Below are 25,433 nucleotides of genomic sequence, written 5' to 3'. Positions count from 1 at the left end.
GTATAGTAGATTTAACCACAATTGCAAATGAACGTAGATTTATGAGACTTGTATACTGCGCGAAGTCCTCGTTCGTGTTCTGATCGATGAAAAACATAGCATTTTCTATGATTTCAAGACCATGACAGAATACCTGTAGAAATAACTGATCACTAGGAAATGGAGGCACGTTCTATCCGCTTCTCGTATTGGTTCCATCTCCCTGCGTCCCCTCCTCCCTTACTATATCCCGCGCCAATCCCTCTCCTTTCCAGCATCGCGCCGACCGACTCGCTGGATGCGGTGGCGAGAGCTTTAGACCCGCGGGCGGGTATATCGAGGTGTACCATGGCGTCTGCGTCGGGCGCCTGTCAGCCCGCTTTCCCCTTGACAAGGTCTCTCATTAGCCGCAGCACCAACTGGGGGGTTCGTACTCACACAAACTCGTAAACAACCATTTACTACCTGCTGAGCCTCCTGTCCCGCCATCGATACAATGACGTCTACATTTTTATCCCCGTTTTTCCCTGTTGCTGCATTTTATCATCAAATTCGTTGCATGTTGACTGGGGGAAAAGAGAGAAAGAGCATCGATGCAAGTTACTGTAGCATGTTTAATTTCTGTGACTGCATGTGCGTGTGTGTGGTGTGTGCGTATGTGATGGTGCGTACACGCGTGTATCAATGTGTCTTAATGATTTTTATCATTGTGTGTTTTTTTTTCTTTTGCTGTAATTGGTTTTAAAAAAAAAGGAATACAAGTGACGAGGACTTTGGTAATCGGGGACCTGCCTTCATGGGACACGAGAGTGATTAAGAACTTCACATTGAAACAGTCGGCATACAACCTCACATGAATGTTTCAGAGCATGCAACACTGCTTAGGCAGTCTTATTATTGGTGAACTGGATGAAGTCAAGTCTACACTCGGAAGGCCTATATACCTCCATACAATGAAACATGACCGAGAATTGAGAGTAAACTGAATGTAATATTGGAATAACATTAATAAAAGATTATTTCTACTTTTCCATTTCAATTCAAAGGTAGGCGTTTTTGTTTTGTTTTGTTTTTTATCACCACAGTAATTTTAAATAAACACCAACACATACTTAGAGCATCGTATGAAAAAAGAAAACAAACGCTTTCGACAGTCTAAAATTCGTTCACTTGTTAATGCATCTCTTTTATCACTGATTTATATTTCCAATTTTTTCAATGAATTTCGATCAGAACCCATTTACATTATATACACGAGTTGACTTCTACCTATATACGTTGTATAAAATACCGCAATAACCAAACCCCTCCCCTCCCCCTCCCGCTTCTGTACCCTTCCCCAAGATTTCATACACTGTCGTAGAGTAGCTGAGATTCCCATAGCCTCAGGCTGGTATTCCATTTTGTGACGAAATGAGGGAGAGGATTTGAGTCTGTCTCCCGTCTGAAGCGATGCTTACGTGAGAGGGGCTGTTCCCTTCGAACCACTGGGAAGAATATCAGTTAATTCAAGCGGTAATGGGCGAATTTGTCAGAAGAATTTTTTTCTTCTTCTTCTTCTTCATCTTCTTCTGACGCTTTTCCATTTCTGACTAACCAACGTGACCAAAGTGGAAGGCGCCGCAGTGTAGGATTTAACGGCTGTCGTCGACACGGAATACTAAAACCAGGCATTAAAAAAGGGGGAAGGTAGAGAAAACTGATTGCCTGCAGGCCTTGGAAATCTGAAGTCTGCGCGCTGGTAATCTTAGTTTAAATGTTTAAAAGCATAAAATGCCGCATGTAAAAAGCAGAGCTCATTCTTTACAATCTGGATATTTGCCCCAAATTTGTAACTGTGCTCAGATGGATATTGACTGGAAGATTAGGGTTTTTTTTTGTACAAATAGAGTATTTTTTTAAAGTTCTATTTTGAGAAAGAAATTAATGTCAATTGCAATTGAGAAAGAAATTAAGGTCAATTGCGTTCAAAATCAAGCTAAGTTTACGTTGGGTTTGATCTAGTTTGTTTTTGCACGGGATTGGTTTTATATCTGCATTTTTTTTTTCTCCAACATTAGTGCAATGACAAATATCACATAAACCATGAGTAATTTAGTAAAGGATCCAAATCAATACAGAAATAGAATTTCGTAACATCGAAGACCCTGTTGGTCACTGTCCCTGACAAAAGTTGAAGTGAAATTAAACAGGTGGAAAGTAAAATGGTGGTTTATTTCTCTGTAACACTGCAATGCCGCTTTATTGGTTACGAGGATCAGAAAAAAAAAACAATAACAACAACCAAACAATTTTGACCTTCGCACATGGTTGATTCTGTTAAAGACATCAATTGGTTCTTGTACCTCGAAAGTAAACAGCTGTCTGGTCATTTTGGTGAGGATGTTTTCACTAAAAGGGTCCACAGTTGTCATTTTATTTATTTGTTTACTTGTTGCATACATGTATTTGCTTAGAAGCGAATACTTAAAGGGGAATTCCATACGAGTTAAAAGTTAGTTTGAAAAGAAAGAGTAACATGTTTCTCAAGCACATCCAATTTGGTAGCAATGAAATTTGGCCAAAATCGGATAAAAAGTAGTGGAGTTCTAAAATAATCGAAAGGTTTCTCTATCATTTTTTTTTTTTTCAAAATAGTTCTCCAACACTAAGCTTGATATGACTTGCAAATGGCTATAACTGATGTTGTCATCACCTCGCAATTTGTTGGTGATTGTGTACAAAAATTCAATTTTTTTTTCTGCTTTGAAAGTGTAAGAAGTAATCTCATTCTTGGCTGAATGACTTGGAAATAATGATTAGTTAAATACATTAAAATTTGAGATTTGAGGCAGATAGGTACAGTTGCGTTTGAACCAAATACTACTAGTAATGAAAATTGCAAGATTTGTGCACAAACTAAGCGGCAATCTGTGAGATGATGACATCTACTTTTTCATTTGAGTAGTCAAATAATTGACTCTTCAAGAACTCTTTGTTTGTTTGTTTGTTTGTTTGCTTGTTTGTTTGTTTGTCAAATTGGCAAGACTTTACATTTCCATAATTTCCTTTATTCTATCCGATATCAATCAAATGTTCACTGTTTGGTTTATAGACTTTTACTCTTTTCTCAACAGACCAACATCAAACTGGTCCGGAATTTTTCTTTAAGATACTTTTTTTTTACCCTATAAATATTTTGAATAACGACTGTAGCTGAAGGGAACAGAAAGGAAAAACTTTTTTTATGGCAGGTGGTATTTATTTCTCTCTATATTCCTCCTCTCGGATGATTGTAAATGGGTTATTGTGACAACCTGAATAATTAATCATGTCTATCATGGATTGCTAACAATAGTCAAAGTGAGGTCTTGCATAGAATACGATATTACTATTGGTAATGGGGATAGAGATATTCAATAATAATTCTTTTTTGTGAACAATTATTAGCATCACTTTATTGACAGGCATATTGATTGGTCGTTGGTTGGTACATTTAAGTGGATTCCAAACTGACTATTAACTGTTTGAAAGCCAACAAACCCCATGCAATCAGCAAGAGATTCACGCATACTAGTAGTTGGCATGAAAAAAAAAAAAAAAAAAAACATACAGGACACTTATACGGGGTCATCCCACGAGACCGACACCCACGAGTCATACGGCTCACGAGTTCGACATTGAATAAATCTACGAGTCATACAACTAACGAGTCATACAGCCCATAAGTTCGACCTACTCGTAAGGCCCGTGAATCCAACATTAGGCAAACAAGGCGCACGAGTTCGACAATGGGTAAAAACGACCAACGAGTTCGACATTACATCGTGGGGCTTAATGTCTCGTGGACCTTGTTTGCTTAGTGTCGAACTCGAGGGCCTTGTTCACAGGAGGTATAGTCGTGTGCAGTTTAACTCGTGACGTGCACCCTCTTATACATTCTACCGACAGATGGCATCACAATGTTACGTAAAATCAGTTACTGGATATAGGATAAGGAAAATGTTCAAGACATATAAAAATGACAAAGGCGCCTTCAGAGCTTATTCACCACAGAGAGGTTAGAAATTTACGGGTAGGGATTGCCCCCCTTTTTAAAAAATGATTCTTTTTGACGTGCTCATTTTCTCATGAAAAATATGAATACTATTTTAACACTCATTCCAAAGTTCAGAATGTAATTTAGTGACATTTACAAAAAGAGGAATTTATTTTTTGTTGTTACGATGGCAAACGCTTGCTGGAAAGAAGTTTAAATATACACAAATAGAAATAGTAAATACGTCAAGACAAACCTATAAAAAAAGAAAGCGAATTGAAGCAAAAAAAAAAAGAGGTTTCTCCCCTGCTGTATCTTCATTTTGAGGTAACCTCTTGGAGATCTAGTTGCAAACAAATCTTTTACACAATGGAGGGGAAGAAGCTTACACTTCTATATTATTGTGTAAAATATATGTTATGTAAACTCGCCTGAATAGCTTATAAAACAACGGAACCGACGTCATAAAGGCTGCGCATTATATTCTGAAGGTTCTTCAAGTTACTGTCCGTACAAGGACACTGAGTGTTGTATTGTCATAGTTCCTCTGCATTTCTTTGATTCCCTTAACTTCGCATCTCTTTGCACTCTGTTTCCTTTTCCTTGTGTCTTTGATCTCCTTTTTTCCATCTCGGTAGTCCTCTGTTTATCTCCCTCCCTCCCTCCTCCTCTCTTTCCATCTCTCCATCTCTCTCTCTCTCTCTCTCTCTTACTCTCCCCTTCGCTCACCCATTCCCTTACTGTCTTTCTATCTCTCTTTTTTCTGTCTTTGTCTTTTTGTCACTCTTTTATTACTTCCCTTTGTATCACACCTCACACCGTCGTTAACCGATTTCATCCTTGATTACTGGCTACAAGCACAAGCACCACTCCCCCATCCTGCCTATATACCAGTTCCTCTCCCAATCTCTCTAACGCGCATAGTTGTGAGAGAAGACGCCGGTGTTTCTGACCCCAACCTAACACCCAATTACCGGGCCCCTCCTCGCGCAGCGGAGAGGACCGACGTGCCACCCGAAGCCTGTCGAAATCCATTTACCCAACTCGTCATTGTTCCATCAACTCTGGCATGCCAGAAAACGAGAGAGAGAGAGAAAAAAAATTGTTGAAAACTATACTACTACTCTAAGCTGAAAAATCAAGTCATCTAATAATAGATTAGAATATTCATTTGTACAAAATATCACGATTCCGTTTACAGCGTCTGCAAAGGGTGTGCTATTTTCGGTATTGTGACGATATAGAAATAGAAAATTGATCACCTAATAGATTGTTGAGAGGGTTATTTAACTGTTCGTATGAGTCGTCATAGACACCCCATTTCTTAAGTTCTTGTTTAGACTGCAACCGAAAATATCATTAGTTTTTTTATCTTATTTGACCTAAAAGACAATTTATCCAAAAGTATCGTATTTCTTTCAAAATTTGCCAGATCCCCGGTATAGACGCAGAATCTTATTGAAGTAATTGTACACTCACACCTCGCTATTCGATATTGCAGCAATCAATAACGTGTTAGGTGGCTGAATCGAGTAATTTGCCATTGGAACAACAACCCCCGAGAACTTGCAACTCTAACAGCTTCTAGGCGGATAATTCCATCATGTCGACAAGCAATTTATCCCGCCAAATTTTCCAGCGTATGATATTCGAGCGCAAACGACAACCTTCCAAGGAAGTTAGTCAGCCTGCGGCAAGCAGTTCGCAGGTGGCCTGGGCCTATAACAGCAACGTGATTGCTCGAAAAAATGCATGTGTTCTCATTTTTCTTCGCTCTGTACTAGAAAAAAAAAAAGAAAACAGTTTCTCGAGTTGCAAAGCTCCCGTTGATTGCAAAAATTAGGAAAATTGAAATTGCAATTCTAAGTCATTTAGATGTTCATCAAAAGATGAAAAGAGAGGGTTGAGTTCCTCTCAGTTTCGTAAAAATGACTTGTCGTCCCCTGACGAATGTACCTCCATAACCCACGCTGGCGGGGTGTCTTGTAACGCGCTGGAAGGCCTAGAGACGGGTGATCTCTTCGCCCAGTTTAGAGACTTTTAGGGGAACGCCACATATCCACAAGGATTTGTGTTCTCATCTGGAAAGAAGGAATACACGTATGAAGTCTGTTGTACGTCTTTCTCTTGAATTCTCGAGGTAATCTTTCTTACATATACACACAATCATATAAGACATTAAGCCATATCACGAATGGAAAATACCGGCCCGCTACATCATGTTACAGACAAATCATCATTTGTGACTATTAAAATTTACTGCCACTGAATGTATCTGATGGCCTATAAACATAATAATTGTTGTATGTACCACGAATATCACATATTGCATAGTGCCATATACACATAAAGGATGGGTAATCCGGGCCCATTTGCATTTTTTACACTTCTACCTAAATTCAACACTAGATAACTCTCACAAATTAAAATGGCAGGTATAGTCTTTTATTGTCTGTGCACTAACACTCACACACAACCACACAAACACACATACCCACAATATGTTATATATATATATATATATATATATATATATATATATAGGCCTATATAATAATCGATGTTGGAAGTGCTCTGTCTCCGGCAATTAATGAAAACATTTCTTATATATCCTGTTGGATGATGCAAATGTATCTGCTGTTGTTGCTGGTGATTTTGTTCACAGTCATTTATTTCTCATTACATTTCATGTACAACTCACAGCATGCAAAAATTGATACAATCAGGTGTACGTGAACACTCTTTAAAGTACTAGAATGTTAGAGACCAGCACCCTCTACTGAATTAGGGTCATGTGATTGTCATGACAACAACAACAACAAAAAAAAACCTATTCAGCGCCTAAGATAAGCGCATAAGATTAAGGACATCATTTTCATCATTTTCAATAAAATTACTCATAATTTCGTTCATGTTCTTGACGTCTGCAATGAACGTGTAATTCCCTTATTGTGCCGTACACTGATATTATAACCTGTAAATCAATATACTATTCAGTGAATTAATACTAGAATTAACATATGCAAAAGTTCATTATTCTCATGGCTATCATGTCAACTGCTTCCGTTTATGCCAAACTTTGTGAATTATATCATTTTCCCCCTGTGAACTCCATCGTACAGTTCTGCTGACTATTCCTATTCGAGACGTTAGAAAACATTACAGTCATTTAAACAGGTGCTCAGTTGACAGTTTCCTTGGTATTATTACTGAAATAACAATGACGGTAACGCGGCCATCCAACATTTCAAGTAATGGTGTTAATACCAGAGTCATTTCGAAATGGCCGGCAACTGATAGGTTCGCTGCTAACAAATGGAACTAGATTCCTCATATCATCACATCATTTGTAACTTTACATCAATTCAATTCTAAATTGTATGAGCCGCACAGGTTTATATAATTCATTATGGCGTGATATTGACACACAGGAAGACATGGGAACATTTTAGTGTTAAACTGATGACATCAAATGGAGAGATATGAGGATGCTGACTTCATATCACAAATTCCCTCTATAATGTTTGAGAGAAAAAAGAGCGCGCCAACTGTCATTTCTTAATGGGTAAGTTTTTGACGGTCTTGAGCAAACACTCAAACAATCGCTGTGATTAATTGCCTTCTTCCCTTTGTTTTCGTCCCTCAAGTTTGTCTGGCCTCGTATACATCCAACAGTCTACCAATATTTATTGCCATTTTTAGAAAAAAAATAAAAAATAAGAAAAATCAAACATTGACGAAGGTCGACCACTCCATACGATCAGACTCAATCTTCATTAAGTGCTCTAAATATTTAACGACTGCGCAAATCCCATTGAGTGTAATCAACTATTTCATTGCTATCTATCCCACGGTTGTGCGCATCAAAAACGTTGAAATATTCATGCGAATTTCACGCTACGCGCCTTTGGACCTTGGTGCTTACAAACGCAAGGACTGGAGACTTAATTCCTGTCTCCTCTCAACGTATTTAGAATATATTAATACGATTTTCAAAGTTTTCTTTTTTTCTAGTGACGTTACTTGAATAAAAGTTTTTTAATCAAGCCATAATTTCCATTAATAAACGCCACAAGTAATTTAGCTTATTGTCCCTGGTGTCATGATCATTCGAAAAGGACGGAAAGGCAAACCTTATCTTTTGAGAAAGGGGAATACTAGAAAAGTTTTAAAAATTGTCTCAAATAACATGCAACAGTTATTGGTTTGCCGATGTTTCGGCTGATATTTAAATATCTGGCCTGTTTCAAACAGAGAGCTAAAAGAAAGAGGGGGGGGGGGGAAATTCTTACGCGGAGACACCTCTTCAACCTGGTCACAAAGGAATGGGATTTTTCTGCAATCTTTTGACTTGTAATATCTATATGTTCTTCCTCATTTGGAGAGTATGATTATTAGTCGCTTAAATTCATATTTGCGAGTGGAATTTTATGCCATGTTTTGATTTGAGGAAAACTTTTGTCAGTAAAGCGTCTCTGTCTTCGAGTATGAAATGATTTTTTTTTATTTAAGAGTTCCCAAAGCATCCAGAAGTTTATAGAGTTCCCTCTCTTCTTCTCCGTACAGTTTTCCCCTTTTCCCTTTAAAAACACTGAACAGATATGTCCCATGGGCTACAGAAATACACAAAGTTTGTTCAAGTCTGAAAACAAACACACATGCACGGGCATGCTATATTCCTCACACCAACACAGATTGTTGACACACACTCGTACAGATTATTACATCCAGCTTCTTAATATTCTTCGGCTATTTTTAGTGCATTACCCCTGCAGTTGTTCCTGCTGCAGTTGCTGCAGTTGCTGTTGTTGCTGTTGTTGTTGTTGCTTATTTCAAGATTATTATCATGATTGTATTGATTTGGTTGAAGTATCCAATAAGGCACTTGATGAAGGTACGATTCAGAAGTTCCGACATTATTGCTTCATCTGTATTTTAAAAGTACGTCATTTCATCCCTTCATTATTTTGTGAACACGCTCCTTTTTGATAAAAATGGAGACATTGAAAACTAAATGTACTAATGCAAAAAAAAAAACGGTGGAATCTGTCATTATGATATATACGATCAATGCAATTAACAAGGTAAACTGATCGTTAGTGAATGGGCTTGCTTTACACCGCAAACAACGAATCAATAACGGTTTCTACAAAGACAAGATAGTGTTCACTTTACCTTCAAGTATTTTTGCCATAATCTTCATGGCGTAAAAGCCAAAAAGAAGTGTAACAAAATATGCATTTATCATCTTCACACGGATTTGATGACACTGAATAGATATCTTGCTTTGTTGTTTTTGTTTGTTGTTTGTTTGGTTGTTGTTGTTGTTGCTGCTGCTGCTGCTGTTGTGAGGTACGTCGATTGAGGACCCGTGCCGCATGCAAGTTATGACAGGGAGATGAAGTAGTCGAAATATTGTTCGAACTCTATATGCCTATGTTGCCTGGGCTGTTATCACTACTCTGGTCCCCAAGAAAAAAAAAAGATTGCAGTTTTCCTATTTTGGAAGCACACTACCACAAAAGATTTTCTAGAATCAGTACACCTGCATCTCTCTTCGTGGCACCCTGATCTTGATTTCTTCGTATGTTATCTGTATCACATCTGATTTTGAGCGTAGTGGTAAAAGAGAACAGAAATTAAGATATCTTGCGAGAAAGTGACTTCTTAATGAATTAGTTTCGTATCACCTCTGAGCTATTGTAACAATTGGGATCGGTAATCAACAAGTTGGTCCTTAATTAATGCCAACCGACCCATTTACGTTTTCCTTGGCAGCATGTAGCGACAGATATATTGAAAAATTTGGATCTCTCCACCACATACACACGCTTGAACAGCAGCGATGACAAATGGCTGTACGGTCAGCAGCGACATAGTAATCGGGAAATATCTATGATTAAATCTCTCGAAATTATTTTACACGATGAGACAAAATTAATCGCGCACATGTTGACGTGCATGAAACGTTGCTTGAGATGAATATAATATTAACAATAGATATTACGTCACTGGCAATCCATATAGATTATGGATTCAAGCGACCGGCTAATACCATGCTTTAATCTGCTTTGTATCGTTTGAAACCTGATTCCCCTATCGTCAAGTGGAACAATCCACCAATCCATCCAATCAGAAGCATTTTGCCACAACACTGAAGTGTCCGTATGGGGGGGGGGGGGGGGGGAGGCACCGGGAGGCGGGTGGGGGGGGGGGCAGAACATCTTCTCTTCGCTTCGATGCCGTGTGGGGCGTCCAAAGAGTTTGTCATACATGTACTAAGACAGCCTGCTAGAGGGCGGAATGCCGAATGTATCGGCTGTGGGGACATGCAGCTTCGTCCACCATTTTGTAAAGGGACATCTCGATGGCTGAAAGCTAGTTCGTAATTAGCTCATGTACATATTGATACAAAGTACCTTTCTTTTTTTTCTCTCAGTTGGTTAGGCACTTCACTCTTTTTCAAAGCGGCATAATGCATAAGCTTGTCAGACGTGATAATCAACGGAATTCGTGTTTAAACAAAGAATGAACTTGTGTTTAGACTAGGTCACCAGAATAGTCCGTCAATTAACATCAGTCACCATTTCATTGTTTTGTATTGAATGCATTAACAACCTTTTCTTTTGATATTGTCCAATACCACTTTTGCTGTCAGCTGGATGTGCTGGCAAGTAGAATTTATAAGGATAACATCAATAATCATCACATCACAAATGCTTATATCAGTGTAGTAACAAACCAAAATGTCCGTTGGTACAAAATCAAACAAATGACCTTTTCTACTCATGCGCTAAGTGGAATTACGAACTGGTCTATTCTGGAGTGGACGGAAAACAAAGACAAACGCGGAAGTGGGCGGTTTTTTTTTTTTTTTTTACATAGGGCCTATAGATGTGTATATTTTAGAAATATGTATCTACTGCAATGATAAGAATGTTATGCAAAAATGCAATGTGTTGAAGAAATTGCAGCATACGATACGGCATTTCGTCATTACAGTATGTTTCACCTGGTTTCACGTATATGACAACTTGTTTAGAACAGAATACAAAAAGTGTGCACTGTTCTTGGGGAATGAAGTAGTGTTCAGAGAATACTGGGTTAATGAACTCCAATGATTACAATAACATGTGCCACGCGGTATCGGATGTTTTATGAAATGCTTCAGGTAAGCTCCATAGATGGCGATGTGGGGGCGCTGTGGCATAGTGGATAAGACTCCCGACTCCCGATCGGAAGACCCGAGTTCGAATCCCGCCAAGTGCTTACGTCCTTGGACAAGATGTTTTTACCCACTATGTCCCTCTCGACCCAGGTGTATAAATGGGTACCTGGCAATGCTAGGGTAATAATAATAATAACAGGGCTCTCTGGTAGAGCAGTGGCAACACTGAAGAGGCTACCCTGGATAAATAAGACATTATTATTATCATCATTATTATTATTATCATTATTATTATTATTATTATTATTATTATTATTATTATTATTATTATTATTATTATTATTATTATCATCATCATTATTATTATTATTATTATTATTATTATTATTGTTGTTATTATTATTATTATTATTATTATTATTATTATTATTATTATTATTATAAGCTCCGTAGATCTTATTAATCTATTTCCTATCTCACACATCGAGTCGTAGTACTGTTTAGTCTATTGTTGTTATGTTTGTGGTAATAGTGGGTTTTGTTTCCGTGTATTTTGTAGTACATCCCTAGCAAGTTTGTTTCTTTCACTGACGACGAGAAGTGGCAAATGGCCAAAGATGGCGCTATTTCTAAGTCAACCGAAAAGCAGGTGGAATGCGCTTGTCAGACCTCATATTCATGAATGACGTGTGATGAAGACTTAGCGAGTCAAATCTGGCAAGAGGCCCCTGTGGCTGGTGGTGACACGACATTTGTTCCTGGGACAATTGCTCTGGTCTCATTTTCTCCAAGGACTGAATAGGGTTAAGGTACTGATATTTTTTGTTTGTTTTTGTTTGTTTGTTTGTTGTTTGTTTTTGTTGTTCTTCTTTTTTTAGGTTTAGCCTGATTCAAAGGTTAGGATCAGGATTAAATTAGAGTTGTGTTTGAAGGTAGAATTTATGTTTAACTTAGTGTGCAGATATTTCACGGAAACAATTGAGCAAAATGTCATGGAACCATGACTGGTACTCTTAACTTTCGGAGTTTCTCATTCTTTATTTCTTTTATTTTTTCTCTTTCTTTTAAGTCAGAATGATGGATCACAGTTTTACGCCTATAACTAATTGGCAGGTATCTGCACGGGGAAAAATTGCAATGTGCCTCTGCATGCAAGGACAAAAATCCGTTGGGTTAATGCTGCGAAGGAATTCGCCATTCGTCAACCACAACTCCGTATCATCCCTCATTTTGACGATGGTGCGTTCAAAGTCAAAAGATGGCGCCATTTATCTGAGACCAGTAATTCTGTTACTGCGCATTGTATGTATAAGTCAATTGAGACCATCTATAAAATGTCTTCGCAAGGGTATACTTATGATTATCCAGCCTAAATGATAAATTTCCATTCGCAGAAAATAATGTCCTCATATACGTTGTAACTAAAGTCGTCATTTTGTACCGGCCGCCGTGCTTGTCCAATGTTGATTTTGATAATAATAGTTTGGTACCACGGTCTTTCATTCCCTGTTGTGACAGAATAAGTTTACTTTCCCTGAGAGGCTTAGGTGTTTCGTACAATAATGACGAACGATTCCCCTTTTATGCATCTTATTATATATTTTCCGTCTCTGTTGCCCATATCGAAGAATTTGTTCATTAAGAAATGTTTCGTTTTCCATCGTATCATTGAGATGTGTGAACGGCCAGGCCTCGTAACAGCGATCGTTCACTATCTGTGTTGGCAGAACTTGAGGGAAATATCCGTCTTATGTTTCACGCTAAATGTTGATGCTGCCATGGTTGCCACACTTTATCTGTGCTATGCGAGATATAGGATAGGGTGTGAAAAATCTGCTTTCATTACCATAATTACTGAATAACTGTGCTTGAAATTATGAGAACTCTTCGAAGCGGTTTTGACTTGTATTCTTGGAGAAGTCGTTTGATGAGTGTGTGTGCATGGTCAGAATTTTATACAACAAACAGCGATCGTATATCGAAGAGAACAACGGGACATGTACAAAAAAAAAAACACTCAAAACATAATCATTTGCTTGTCCCGACGCTGTAAAACACAATTTCCCACTGCGTTAAAGTAAGAAAAATCAGATCCGCAAAAGGGGAGACATTTCACGAGGATCGGACCTAAAGATAGTTACGGAATTTCAAAGTTTCACAGATCGGAGATGTTAGTCTATAACACAAACTCAAATTGTCACGACCCTTTACAGTTCTCTCATTGACCTGTGCACAAATCTTTTTTCCCTTCAATTCGATGATGAATTTTTATTTTGTTTAAAAGAAAACTGTGAAAATGGCGTTTATCTGATTTTGCATTCAAACTTTATATGTGAAACTTTTATGACGTTCGTATCTTATTCTCGATTTTGATGAAATTGCTGTCACTACGTCCATCTTATTTATACATTTATCCATTAAAGTCAACCCAAACATGTTACGTACGTTTTATAGGTCTTAAGAGCACACATAAACACAGCACACAACATAAATTACTTCACTTCTTAATTTATTGAAAAAAAAATCTAATATAAGTTTCGACAAGTATCAAAAATATATGTCAATACTATCATTTCATCGTGCTGTTCACATATCAAGAAAAGAAGTACTTCACAGTGGAATAATCATCTCAACTTTTCCAGTTATAACACACATCAATTAAACATGGCTGAATCAGTAACATCGGCTGTTTACAGGTGTGTGTACACATCATTTACTATCCCATTCGAGTCCGACAGCTAATTATTTCTTTTTACCCCCGCCACCCCATCCCCCCTCCCGTGCAACATTATGTTGAACAAACCAGCCACCGAAAGAGGAAAGTTAAACAACATCACTATGTTTCATGACTGTTTACAATCTGTATCACCGTACATTTTACTTTGAACGAAAATTAGGAGTTGCATCATTCTGTGCATGTTTCCCCAAATCTAGGGCACACTGTTTGACAAGATAACAATATCCAATGATTCCAATTATTTAGTTTCAAAAAGCATGTCTTGTGTAATAATCTTTGCACGGAGATGTTTCAGTGGAAAGAGAAATATGTAAAATGTACGAAACACTGAAAGCACCTCACATTCATTTGCTTTTTATTCAATCGGTGAACATACTTTTTTTCGTTTGGTCCTAAAATATATTGAGGCATCACTCAAAATCCAACTCTGCACATCTTGCACTGATTTTTCGCTTTACCCCTTACGCTGAAACTTAAGTATTTGTACTGGCACTCAAATTGCAGAGTATAGACATTTCAGCCAAAAAGTTGGATACGATGGATTTCGTCGAGGAACACCCCCTTTTCTCAAACAAAAAGTCAGCTATTAAACTGGCATTATTCACGCTTAATTCCCATTATTCAAATTTTGGCAAGTCTTTGCGACAAGGGTTCGCACGGCAACCAGGGCCCCAATGCATTTGTGGGTGTGCGACACTCTTCTAATGGTATGTCTTTAAAAAAAAAAGAAGAAGAAGAAGAAAAAAAAAAAAGGTGTTGTTGCATAGAAACGGTACTGGTTGCTATCCCACAATTAGCAACTAGAACATGTATACGTTTTTCCCAACATGCAAAGGAGAACAGATAACCAGAACAACATTAATGCCCCCTGCTTTCTATACAGTATAACAGAATGATGCGAATAATGTTATTGTTGGCATCTCGTGTCTAGTCAGTGGATATTTTAACACAAGAGGGCGCTATCACATATTTCGACTCAACTGGCGATCGTCCAGGGCAAGGTTGTGTTTCCTCCATTCAGCAAACGAAGATCAGCTGATAGCAATAACGAAACAAAATGGCTTCCTCACTTACAAAGCAATGGGCAACAAATTGCTACCACCTTAAATTTCTCTACCCGTATCTTCACATTATGGCGGATAATTAGTTATGATGCTATGAAAGCTAAAATGACTAACTCGAAAGTGATACAGCCTGTGATATGTAGGCCTACACGCTTCCAAACAATATCATGAAAAGAGGAAAATACAATGAAAAGGAATTAGACCAGCAAATTATGATTATCATCATCAATATCAAACAGTGATGGCTGGATTGGCAAGGGATTCAACCGCAAGCAGGACTAGACTTGGTTGAGGCACAATGTATGAGTAGCTATGTCTATGGCACGTAGATTGAATTCAGCACGTGTATTTGGCAAGTTTGCGTCTTTTGAAGCACTTTATCATTTCTACGTTCATGGTCATAGTGTCGTTTTATTTCAGGTGCTCCATAGAAAGGAACAGCATGAGGAATAAACATTGCAATTTAGGATCTAATTTCATTCGACCATTTTCTCTTGAAGACGATCTAATAAGACGAAAATTACATCATCTCTGATATTGCCTATAAAAGGATATTCTACGTTCATTTTTGATCAAAATTACCTATAAAACGGAGAAACATAATACCCTGCCTCCCCCATTCAATGCTGTAGAATAATACCTCTGAAGGCGCCAGAGACTGTGTCAAAGTCCGTACTCTTTAGCACTTAAGCAAACGCGTACGCACGCATAAACGCACACACTGTTGTCTTTTTATACTTCTCTCTGGATGCACCAATGGTATATTTATTCATAATAATGTTCAATTGTCAGGCTTCTCATTAAATGGCAAACATTTGGTAATAACTACATTACGTTTCGTGACGATGGAGCCACCCATTTCTTTAATTTCTCCCGCATTTCCCACAATGATAAATCCTGTTTCACAAAGAAATAAAGTCAAATTGTGATTCCACATTTCCTTATCAAATTTATTTCTCATGAGATATCGGTCGTTGGGGGAGGGCATTAATCATGTTAATCACAGTTTCACATTGGTACGAAGCCGTTGGATAAAGGCGGGAGGGACATAGGCGCATTGGGCCAGTGGTCTCCAGGTTGACTGCTCAAGCCGTCCGACCCAGGGATCCCGTACGATGCGGATGATAGCGACCCTTCCAAGCCGTATGGGTTGTACTGATGGAGACCTAAACCGTATGGCGGGATTAGGTGCATGTTGCTGCTGTTTGGATGAGAGGAGGACGTCTGGTAAGTCTGTGTGTGCGACATCAGTGGTGAAATGGCGGATGATGCAGATGTATAGTGTGCCATAGCAGAGGAGTGCTGAGGAGCTCGCACATCGGGAAGAACAGCGCTCCCATACGGGCTGAAGTGATGACTGCCAGCGTGTACGGGTAGCTGGGAGTCGACGGGCACGTTGGCAACTTGACTCACGAGAGCAGATGGGGCAGGCTGAGACATGGCAACGTTTGGTGGCATTGCGAAGTGCGTGGCGCCTTGGGTAGGTATCACGTGATCACCTACAGACTTGTTGATTGGCTGCACCACCGCCGGCGGGATGGAAAGCAGCGAGGGATGTGCGAAGTCCTGCGGGGCCGTCGAAGTCATTGCTGGCTGCGGCGGCAGCCCGGTGTTGGGCGGTATGGAAGATGAAGAGAGTCCCCGGTGAGACTGGACGGCGCCATTCCCGAAGCCTCCGCTGCTGCTACTCACTTCCGCCCTCTTCTTGAGCTTACTGCGGCGATTTTGAAACCAAACTTTCACCTGTTGATGGTAGAAAGAAATAAAACTTAAGAGTGAATTTCAAAGGAGTTTATAAGATATGATAAAAGTTTGCAATACGCCCCTTTCTTTCACAGTCTTAAATGACACGGTTTGACCATTTCATAATGATAAACGATGTCAATATTATCTAGTCGATACCTGGTCTGAAACTTTTTCCCTTGAAGAATAAAAAATAAGTTGTAGGAAGAGTTGCTAGGTTCCAAATTTCTTCTCTATAAGTTGTTGATACGTAGTGAAAGTTGAGAGTACTATAAATTAGCTCTTTTTTTTCTGGATGGATGGGGCTGCTCATCAACAAAATCAAAGTATAAGTTTTCCCGCCCAATTTCGTCAGATTTGCATTCGAATTCAAGAATAGGCGTTCTAGTTCAAACCTTTTTCGTCAACACTCCACAATCATCCACGGTGCATTTTTCATTCTTTGAGCGTTCAATTTGAAATCATTTCTCTTAAATTCTTCTCCATTCAAGTTACAAAGAAATTGGCAGTCACTTTCTTGCCAATAGGATAGTCATTTTATTTCACCCCTTTGTATACTTGTAGTTTTTTGACCCTGTATACACTCATTATGCGCTGGCAAAAGCAACCCAGCGGTTTTTAAAGGTTATTCAAACATAAACATTATGAAAAGCTACAAAAAATAAGCTGTAACGAGAATTACTACCCAAATACTGTAAATGCTTGCCTTATCCCGAATTTGAATTCCTGAACATTCATCAAAGCGGTGCTGCTGCAACTTTGAAAGCGTACATCATACATGGTGATGACATTTCAATGGAATGAACTAGTTAATAACTTTTTGAATGATGATCTCGGTGATCATTCAAATTCACTTAAAATTGAATGATCCCATCGTTAATCGAATGCAGATCTGGGACAACCTTTAAAAGAAATTTGCATATGTGTACATACCGTGTTATCGTCCAATCCAATGAGTGCTGCCAGCTCCTTTCGCTCCACGCTCGTCAAGTAGCGCTGCTGTTCGAATCGCACCTCCATGGCATGGACCTGGTCGTGTGTGAACGATGTTCGCTTCTTGGAAATACCGCCAGCTATCGATGAAATTCAAGAAAGAGAGGATCAGATCCTCTTCATTATCCTGCACTCAAATTTTCTGACGTCATAAGTTCTGATCCCCCCTTTTTTTCTGTCTCTTTACTTCTTTAAAACATCAAATCATTGTTATGGTATGGTGTGGTAATAAGTGTTTATTGAATAATAAAACAGTATAGATATATATTTTTTTTCTGGCAGATTAATGAAGTTAATAAGCAGTAAGTAGGAAATAATAAACTAAGTAATGAAATCGGCGCGCACACACATACACACACACACACACACGCACACACACACACACACAGAACAGAAGAAATTTTCTCGACACACCCAGGGCATGTACATCGTTAAAACATGAACTCGTCATCACTTTTTAGAGGAAGGATACTACCCGCACAAGACTGAGGCTAAACTTCTCGCGTCAAAAACGAGAATCACAGCGAGAGTATTAACTTCACTAATGCTACAGTCACACACGGCCGGATTTCGTACCTGGTCCATAGGAATGAAAACCGTATCGACCCGGTTCGAGCCGTACAGATCCATATTGACCCGCATCGTAACCGGTGTCAATTCCTGATGGATTCCGGGGGCTACGATACGGCGGTGAAAAAATTTTGGTCATGTTCAAAATTTTCTCACGGATTTCAATTCCGTACTGATATCCGAATTGATCCGGTTCGAACCGCATTGACTCGTATCGACCCGCTGCAACCCGCAGAGTAAAACCGTATGGACCCTTGCCGTATACCGCATAGCCTTCATACAACGGATGATGACAAGGTTTACATCCGGGTCGGTACGGGTCGAAGCGGGTTGACACTGGTCTATAGGGGTCGAAAAGGATTCAGTTAAGGGTTTTAAAGTGGATTTTTATACGGTTCGAAACTGGTCAACACGGGTCTCTACGGTTCGAACCGGGACAATACGGTTTTAATTCCTTATGGACCTGGTTCGAAATCCGGCCTTGTGTGACTGTAGCAGAATAATTGCCCTCCATTCCGGGACTAATCCGGCTCATTTTCACCCGGATCAAATCCGTTTTGTGACCCGGCCGTCTGTGACTCTAGCATTACCTTTTGCTCTGGACTTCCTCGTCTTCCCCGTAGGTTTTGTTGAACGAAGCTGGTCCCCACTCAAAGGCACTGACGGCAGGCATTGCAAGGCAGACGAGGAATTACTGGCAGACTTCAACGAGTTCCCGGTCTGACAGGAATCTGGAGGGGTCTAAAGCGATAATGACAGTGATAACGATGATAGTAATAATAATGATAATAATAATGATGATGATGATAATTATAATAATCATAATTATTATTATTATTATTATTATTATTATTATTATTACTACTACTACTACTACTACTACTACTATTATTACTATTATTATTATCATTATAATCATAAAGTCTTCTTTAACCATGATTGCCTCTTCTGTGTAGCAATTACTCTATACCAGAGGGTCCTGCCATTACTATTTACAGGTTCTACCTTAGGTACCCTTTACAAGGTACCCTTTACAAAATTACTCCTGGGTCGATCGAGAGGGACATTGTGGGTAAAAACATCTTGTCCACGGACGTAAGCACTGGGCGGAAATCGGACTCGGGTCCTCTAATTAGGATTCGGGAGTCTTATCCACTATTTAGTATGAATATTTGCATTTATCTCTACCATAACATTTACATCTCACTCAGTAAATGTATGGTGCCGTTTCATAACAGCGATTTCTTTTTCACGACAGCACATTTCGTTTTTATATTTTACGCATAATCATGGAATTCCCTTCACATGCTTTTACTTGACAAATCATGATGGTCAATATTTTTCGTAACGGAATGACGACTATAGAATAAGAAATAGTAGTATAATTTTGACAGAAAACGGAATTCATTTATCGCATATTGCTGTGTTATTGGACGTAAAAAAGCAAACTAACAAAACAAACACACAAAAACGCGAAGCTTGAAGACCTCGATTTTTAACACATTGGAAGGAGTCTTTCAGATGTCGGAACATACATCAAAAGTTGTCTGGAGGCATATTTGGAAGGTTTTCTTTGGAGAAAAATAACAATGATAACAATAATAACGACAACAATAACAACAATAATAATGATAATAATAATAACGACAACAATAACAACAATCTGTTCGACTTCGCATAGAAAACTATCGACGATTTTTAGTTGATTCCATTTTCAAATGAAACGAAAGACTTCCTTATATCCCCCACGAATTTTGCCAGGTACCACTCTACAATTTATACCTTACCCTTTTAAGCTCACGCACGGGTACACGCACCCACACAAATTTGGCAAATGGTGGGGTATTAGACCTACTTAGGAGAGCTAAAGAGGGGCATATATAAATCTCCTCCTGAATGAAGGATTTGTCGAATGAAGGATCCTAAGAGATCCTTTCTTGCTGGTAAAAACGTCGATTTCATCAAGAAATTTAGTGTTGGGGTAGCAAGATTGTGTTGCAAAGCAATAAGTAGGGGCCTGTGTAGTACTCAGAATAACTGCATTGTGCGTTCACTCCATGCATTCGTCCCTTGAAATACTTGACTTTCTACAGCACGTGTTCCTCATATGTATCACTCATTTCCCCCTCCACAAGTGACACGAGAATGCATGCAAATCAGACAAAGCAACGAACCAGTATCTCTCCTTCGTTATTCACAGTATGAGCAATATTAGACACTAGAGATTTTCTTCCACTTTCAAAAATCATCATCAGTGGAGTCAAAAGGGGCCTGAGCTTTCGATCCCAGAAGAATCTTCGTCAGAGGCAAAATGACAAACAGGCAGGGAAAGCAATCACATAATAAGGACTTCACACAACAATAACAGTCAGGGACAGGCTGGGTACACAGAACAAAGAAACAAAGGAGAGGGTGGGAGGTCACGGGCAAGGAGCCCAACAGGTAAAGGGAGGGGAATGAGAGCAGGAGGGTGGACAGACAAAAGGCAGAGGAGGGTCAGTGATGATCATGAGGATCATGGGGCAACCAATGAAGGAAAAGGATGAATAGGGAGTCATAAAGGAGATAAGGAACACCAGAGGGATAAAGAAAGGGAAAGAGTGAAAAGCAACAGCAATGGGAGGGGGGTGAGCAAACAGTCTGTCCTGAAAGGTGTACCAGGAGGAGGCAACAAAATGAAAGAAAGTAAACATATCAAAGTATATATATATACTTAGTACACACAGTAATGATAATAATGATAAAATCATCAGTATGAATGTTAGTAAGGTGACTGTACAGTGATCACGGGGAAAATAGAAATTGGACACAAAATTTAATAAAATATTTGATGATTTCCAGAAGTTAATATCTCTTCACGTGAAGACAACAAATAATTGCACAATGCGTTTTGGCACGATACGTTTACTATAAACGTTATCTTTATAAATGCTGAGATAGTCTTGTGTGATACAAGACTCTGACAGGGGCAAGTTTTTGGCTGTTTTGGCTGCTTGGTGACCCAAGAGGGGGTAGCATCATTCAAACCCTTTGTGTGGGTATTAATTATACAACACTGCTCTTGAGTGCTCAGCTTGACTCGATGGGATTTGAACCCGAACCATTTTGATTGCAAGGCATACTCGCGAGTGACTAAGCCACACCATCGCCCACTCATGGTGCGACAACCGAGTGAAAAAATAACCATCGAGGTTCACTGTATATGGAGCCCATACTTAAGTCTTCGTACCTACCGACCTTGATGCTTGAAATTGAACTGAACTCATGCATCATGATTCATATCATTTACTAACTTGTGCCTTTCGACTTATAATACCTACTCACTAATGTTCACCTATATCAGATAAGAGCCTTGTTTGTTTGTTTGGTTTTTTTTTTTTTTTTTGGGGGGGGGGGACAGCTGCTGCCAGAGAACTGGAACCAGTGACCTCACAAATCAGGAGCCTGTGTGGTCTTATCCACAGAGCCACACTGACATTTATTGTTAAATGAAAATCTACTCTACAGGATTGTTCAAACCGCCAATGAATTGTTGCTCAAACTTATCTGTAATTAAAAAAGAATTGGGGTTTAGGGTAGAATGTTGTACTTACTGGAACCTTCGAGGTGGGCTCACTGGAGCTGATGATATTGTATCCGCTGATGTCGGTGTAGAGTGAAACAAAACCGTGTGGTAGTGCAGCATCGGACGAATTTGTCTTCGGGGCAGTCGCTGGCTGCCCGGCAAAGAGTGTGGCGGTAGTCGAAAGTGAGGGTTCGCCTATCTTGAGCAGCCCGTCTCCTGGTCGATGAGGCTTGTAGGTGTGTTCGTTTGACCGCTTGCCGTCCCGACTAGGTGGTAGCCTCACTTTGTTTGGAATCTTGATGACGAGAGGAATGTGATACGGGAGCTTCCCACATTTCGACGCCGCTGGCGAGCGGTAGTCGCCTCTAATCGACTCCATGCGATCCCCGCTGGCTGCCGAGACGCACGGAGATTGACGAAGCTGCGGCGATAGTCCTGTCGCGGCGTGTGGCGGAGTCTGCCGAGATGTGGCCAAACAGTCTGTCTTCGAGAGAGATGCCTTCCTCTCGACCGATGATAGAAAGCTCTCAGATTCCGAGTCTGTGCAGAGGAGGGACTTGATGTCCAGCGGTGATACCTTACTGTCGGCGAAGAACTGCTGGGTCGAGATCATGTTGTGTGACACGAGTCTTGTTACTGGTGGCGGCACGCATTGCATTGTTGGTGGCGTCTGCCCGCAGTAGGCGATGGCCGGTTCGTTGGGCTGAACATCGGATGAATGGACGCCACAAGTCATTGGAGTTTGTGCTGATAGCAGGTCTTCAAGTTGCATACTATCTCACACTGACTGGCGCTGATGGCTTGTCGCGACTGAGGGGGAAGTAAACACGGATAAGCACAGGGGTGTTATGGCTCATTCGGTCAATGAACAGCTAAGACATCGCAGCACAGAAAACTAAATATTTGCCAGCCCCTACACCTGACGATAAAAATCACAAACTCGGTCAAGGGATTTACACTTTCGCAGTATGTCTAAATTGTTTGTTATGCTAAGATAGTAGATAAGGAAGGAGAACTCACGGCTTTCTCTTCGCCGACCGGAGTGGCAGGGCGAGGAATGCTGGTCATGTCAACTGGGTCCGCCTTGTCGCCGGCTGATTCAATGTTACTAATCAGTAATCCCTTTTCGCGAGGGGAAATCCTTTCTATTGTCACTCAGTGCGAGCAGCAGCTTTCTGGAATGAATGAATGAAAGTGGCCCAAGAGCGCTTTTACCACATTTCGGCCAAGATGCTGAATAAAGAAGTGTTCACATCACTCATTACCATGATGTTTAACAACCGGCATAAACCCCATTCACATTCCAATGGCAACTGCGCTCCTCTATACAATCGGTAACAAGCGAGAGGGGAACAAGTGTCCCTTTTGTTTTTCAAACCTTTTTACCCCCTTTCCTTTACAACTATCCTTCTTTCTCCCCGGTCTACCCCCCCCCCCCCCCCGCTTCGTTTATGAAATTCCAGTTACGTTTGAGCAAAGGTTGCATCTTCTCATGTTCGCAAAAATAATTAGATAAATATTCATCCAGAATTAATAGTATACATGAATTTGAGATGATACATGTGACAAAAATATGACAGAGCTTGGTCCCTCCCATCATGCAAGTTTGTCCATAACCACTCTAAGTGGAAGAGTGATCTTTTTCTAATAAAATATTCCCCTTTCCTTGTTCCTGACTTGCATTTGTTTAGAAAGAAAAAAAAAAGAAGAAAAAAAAAACCCTACATAAAATATATCGTGAAAATTAACTGGAACAGGAGAATAAAAGGAAAAACCGGCATGTTCATACTTCCGTATTCAATTACCTTGTATATTCGGTGTCATTATATCAATTACTAAGCTGCTGTGCCGTGCTAAGTGCTAGTCAGATCAGCTAAGACCTGGTATTTCAAAAATTTGATCGTCCTCGTAAAAGCAACGTAACAACGCAACGGTAACCAGATTCTTTTCAGTAGGTGTATGATTCAAGAGAGAAACACATGTTACCTCATTGTCCTGAAGAATTCACGTCTCATCATATTCTCATGTGCAATATCTCGTTTTCTGAAATGTCTATAAAACAATTCACAATTAGGTTTGGTGCAGGGCCTGATTGAGAGAAATTTGCTATTGCCTGTACAATATTGGTCAATATATCCATATCCATCTAAATACATAAAGGTTCATTAGATAAATACATTATATTTACGTAGAATTTTCCTGATATGGATCACGGTCACACTCACCCTTGTAAATCAGTCATTGAGATGAAAGTATTAAAGTACATGATATTGACGATATGTGACTGCAATATTCACAGCCAGTATATAATTATTATCATAGCGTATCACTGAAGAACAGAATAGAACAAAATGAAAAAGATATCTTTTTATGAAACATTTTATCATTATTAGAGACCTAAGTCGTAATAAAGGCTTCATTCATTCTCATTTGGAAGGCAACTTCGTGTAGGCCTATATAGCTGAGTAGAGAAAAGTTTGCAGACTATAACTACATTGTATGTGGAGAAGGTGGGTATTAATTAATCTGGGGAGTTCATCATTGCTGCAATGCAAAATGGGTGTAGTACCTTGGTCTTGCAAGCCATTGAACCTGAGGCGTGAAACGCGTCGGGCCGTGTCGTGACGTCACGCACAGGGAGATCAGCTGCTCATTACCATCAATAGTGCAAACGATGTAGCTTTATTATTCAAAGATTCGGGCGTCGGCGTAATCCGCTGCATTTATTGAAGTCTCAAGGCGTCTACTATACGCCAAACAAATGGTATCCTGTGTAGGAAGCGTTTCTTCTTTTTTTTTCTGCTTTTCCCCCTTCTTCCTTAGAATGTATTCTCATACAGGGCTTAAACCGATTAAAGGAGAATTACCCATGATAGACGAGGAATTCGCGGAAAACCGTGGAATAAACCATAAAATGCAGCCAGAGCCAGTGTGTTAATTATTGCAGAGATATAGAGATTATGCAGAGATTATACACCATAAATGATTTGAACTAGTTTATCAAGCTTGTCCAGAATTGTTTTATTTTTTTTTCTCCCTCTCTCTTTTACTCTTGATGTCAGCTTTTCTGACACATAACGGGCAAACCAGCACAATGTCCGACTCCTGACCCTGATAGGAAAGAGAATGCAATCAAACGAATAGTAAAGTGAAGTTTCTTTAAAATCAAACAATATGAAAACAAATAATTAGGGAACTCTAAATTTTAACGCGTTTTGCAAAGACAGAGACATACCCGTATATATAGATCGTACAGTCACATTATGTTTATAATGAGATAAGTTGATGATGTCATGACATTACACAAGTGTGACGTCAGTTCAAGCAGCAGAAATCACTCTAAATATCAAAATGTTGTAGAGTCAAACCACTCAATGCCATGACGATCTTGTAAACAGGGATTCATAATCGTTACTTGATTGTCCAGTTAAGATCTAAATCAATAATTATCTTCCTGATTCTTCCATACGAGAGGACTTGGTGATTCTCACTTAATGAAGTATTCTAGGTTTGATGTTTCATCATGAGCATGTGCATATTCTGTTGAAGGAAAGGGGGACTAAATTAATATGTTTATAAGAAAGTTTACATTAGTG

General features: G+C 39.5%; 1 protein-coding gene across 1 annotated transcript; it reads right to left on the bottom strand.

The window, feature by feature from the left end:
* Nucleotides 1-15,974: 15,974 nt before the first annotated feature.
* On the bottom strand, nucleotides 15,975-22,905 carry LOC140241443 (uncharacterized). Its single transcript, XM_072321172.1, has 5 exons — nucleotides 22,858-22,905; nucleotides 21,980-22,540; nucleotides 18,863-18,875; nucleotides 17,643-17,782; nucleotides 15,975-16,709 (listed from the first exon to the last, which is right to left on the bottom strand). Exons 1-5 carry the CDS (start codon nucleotides 22,903-22,905, stop codon nucleotides 15,975-15,977), a joined length of 1,497 nt encoding a protein of 498 aa, XP_072177273.1.
* Nucleotides 22,906-25,433: the final 2,528 nt, after the last annotated feature.

The sequence above is a fragment of the Diadema setosum genome, chromosome 18 (assembly GCF_964275005.1).
Source record: "Diadema setosum chromosome 18, eeDiaSeto1, whole genome shotgun sequence".
Taxonomy (NCBI): Eukaryota; Metazoa; Echinodermata; class Echinoidea; order Diadematoida; family Diadematidae; genus Diadema; species Diadema setosum.
This window is presented reverse-complemented; position numbering and strand designations above follow the sequence as displayed.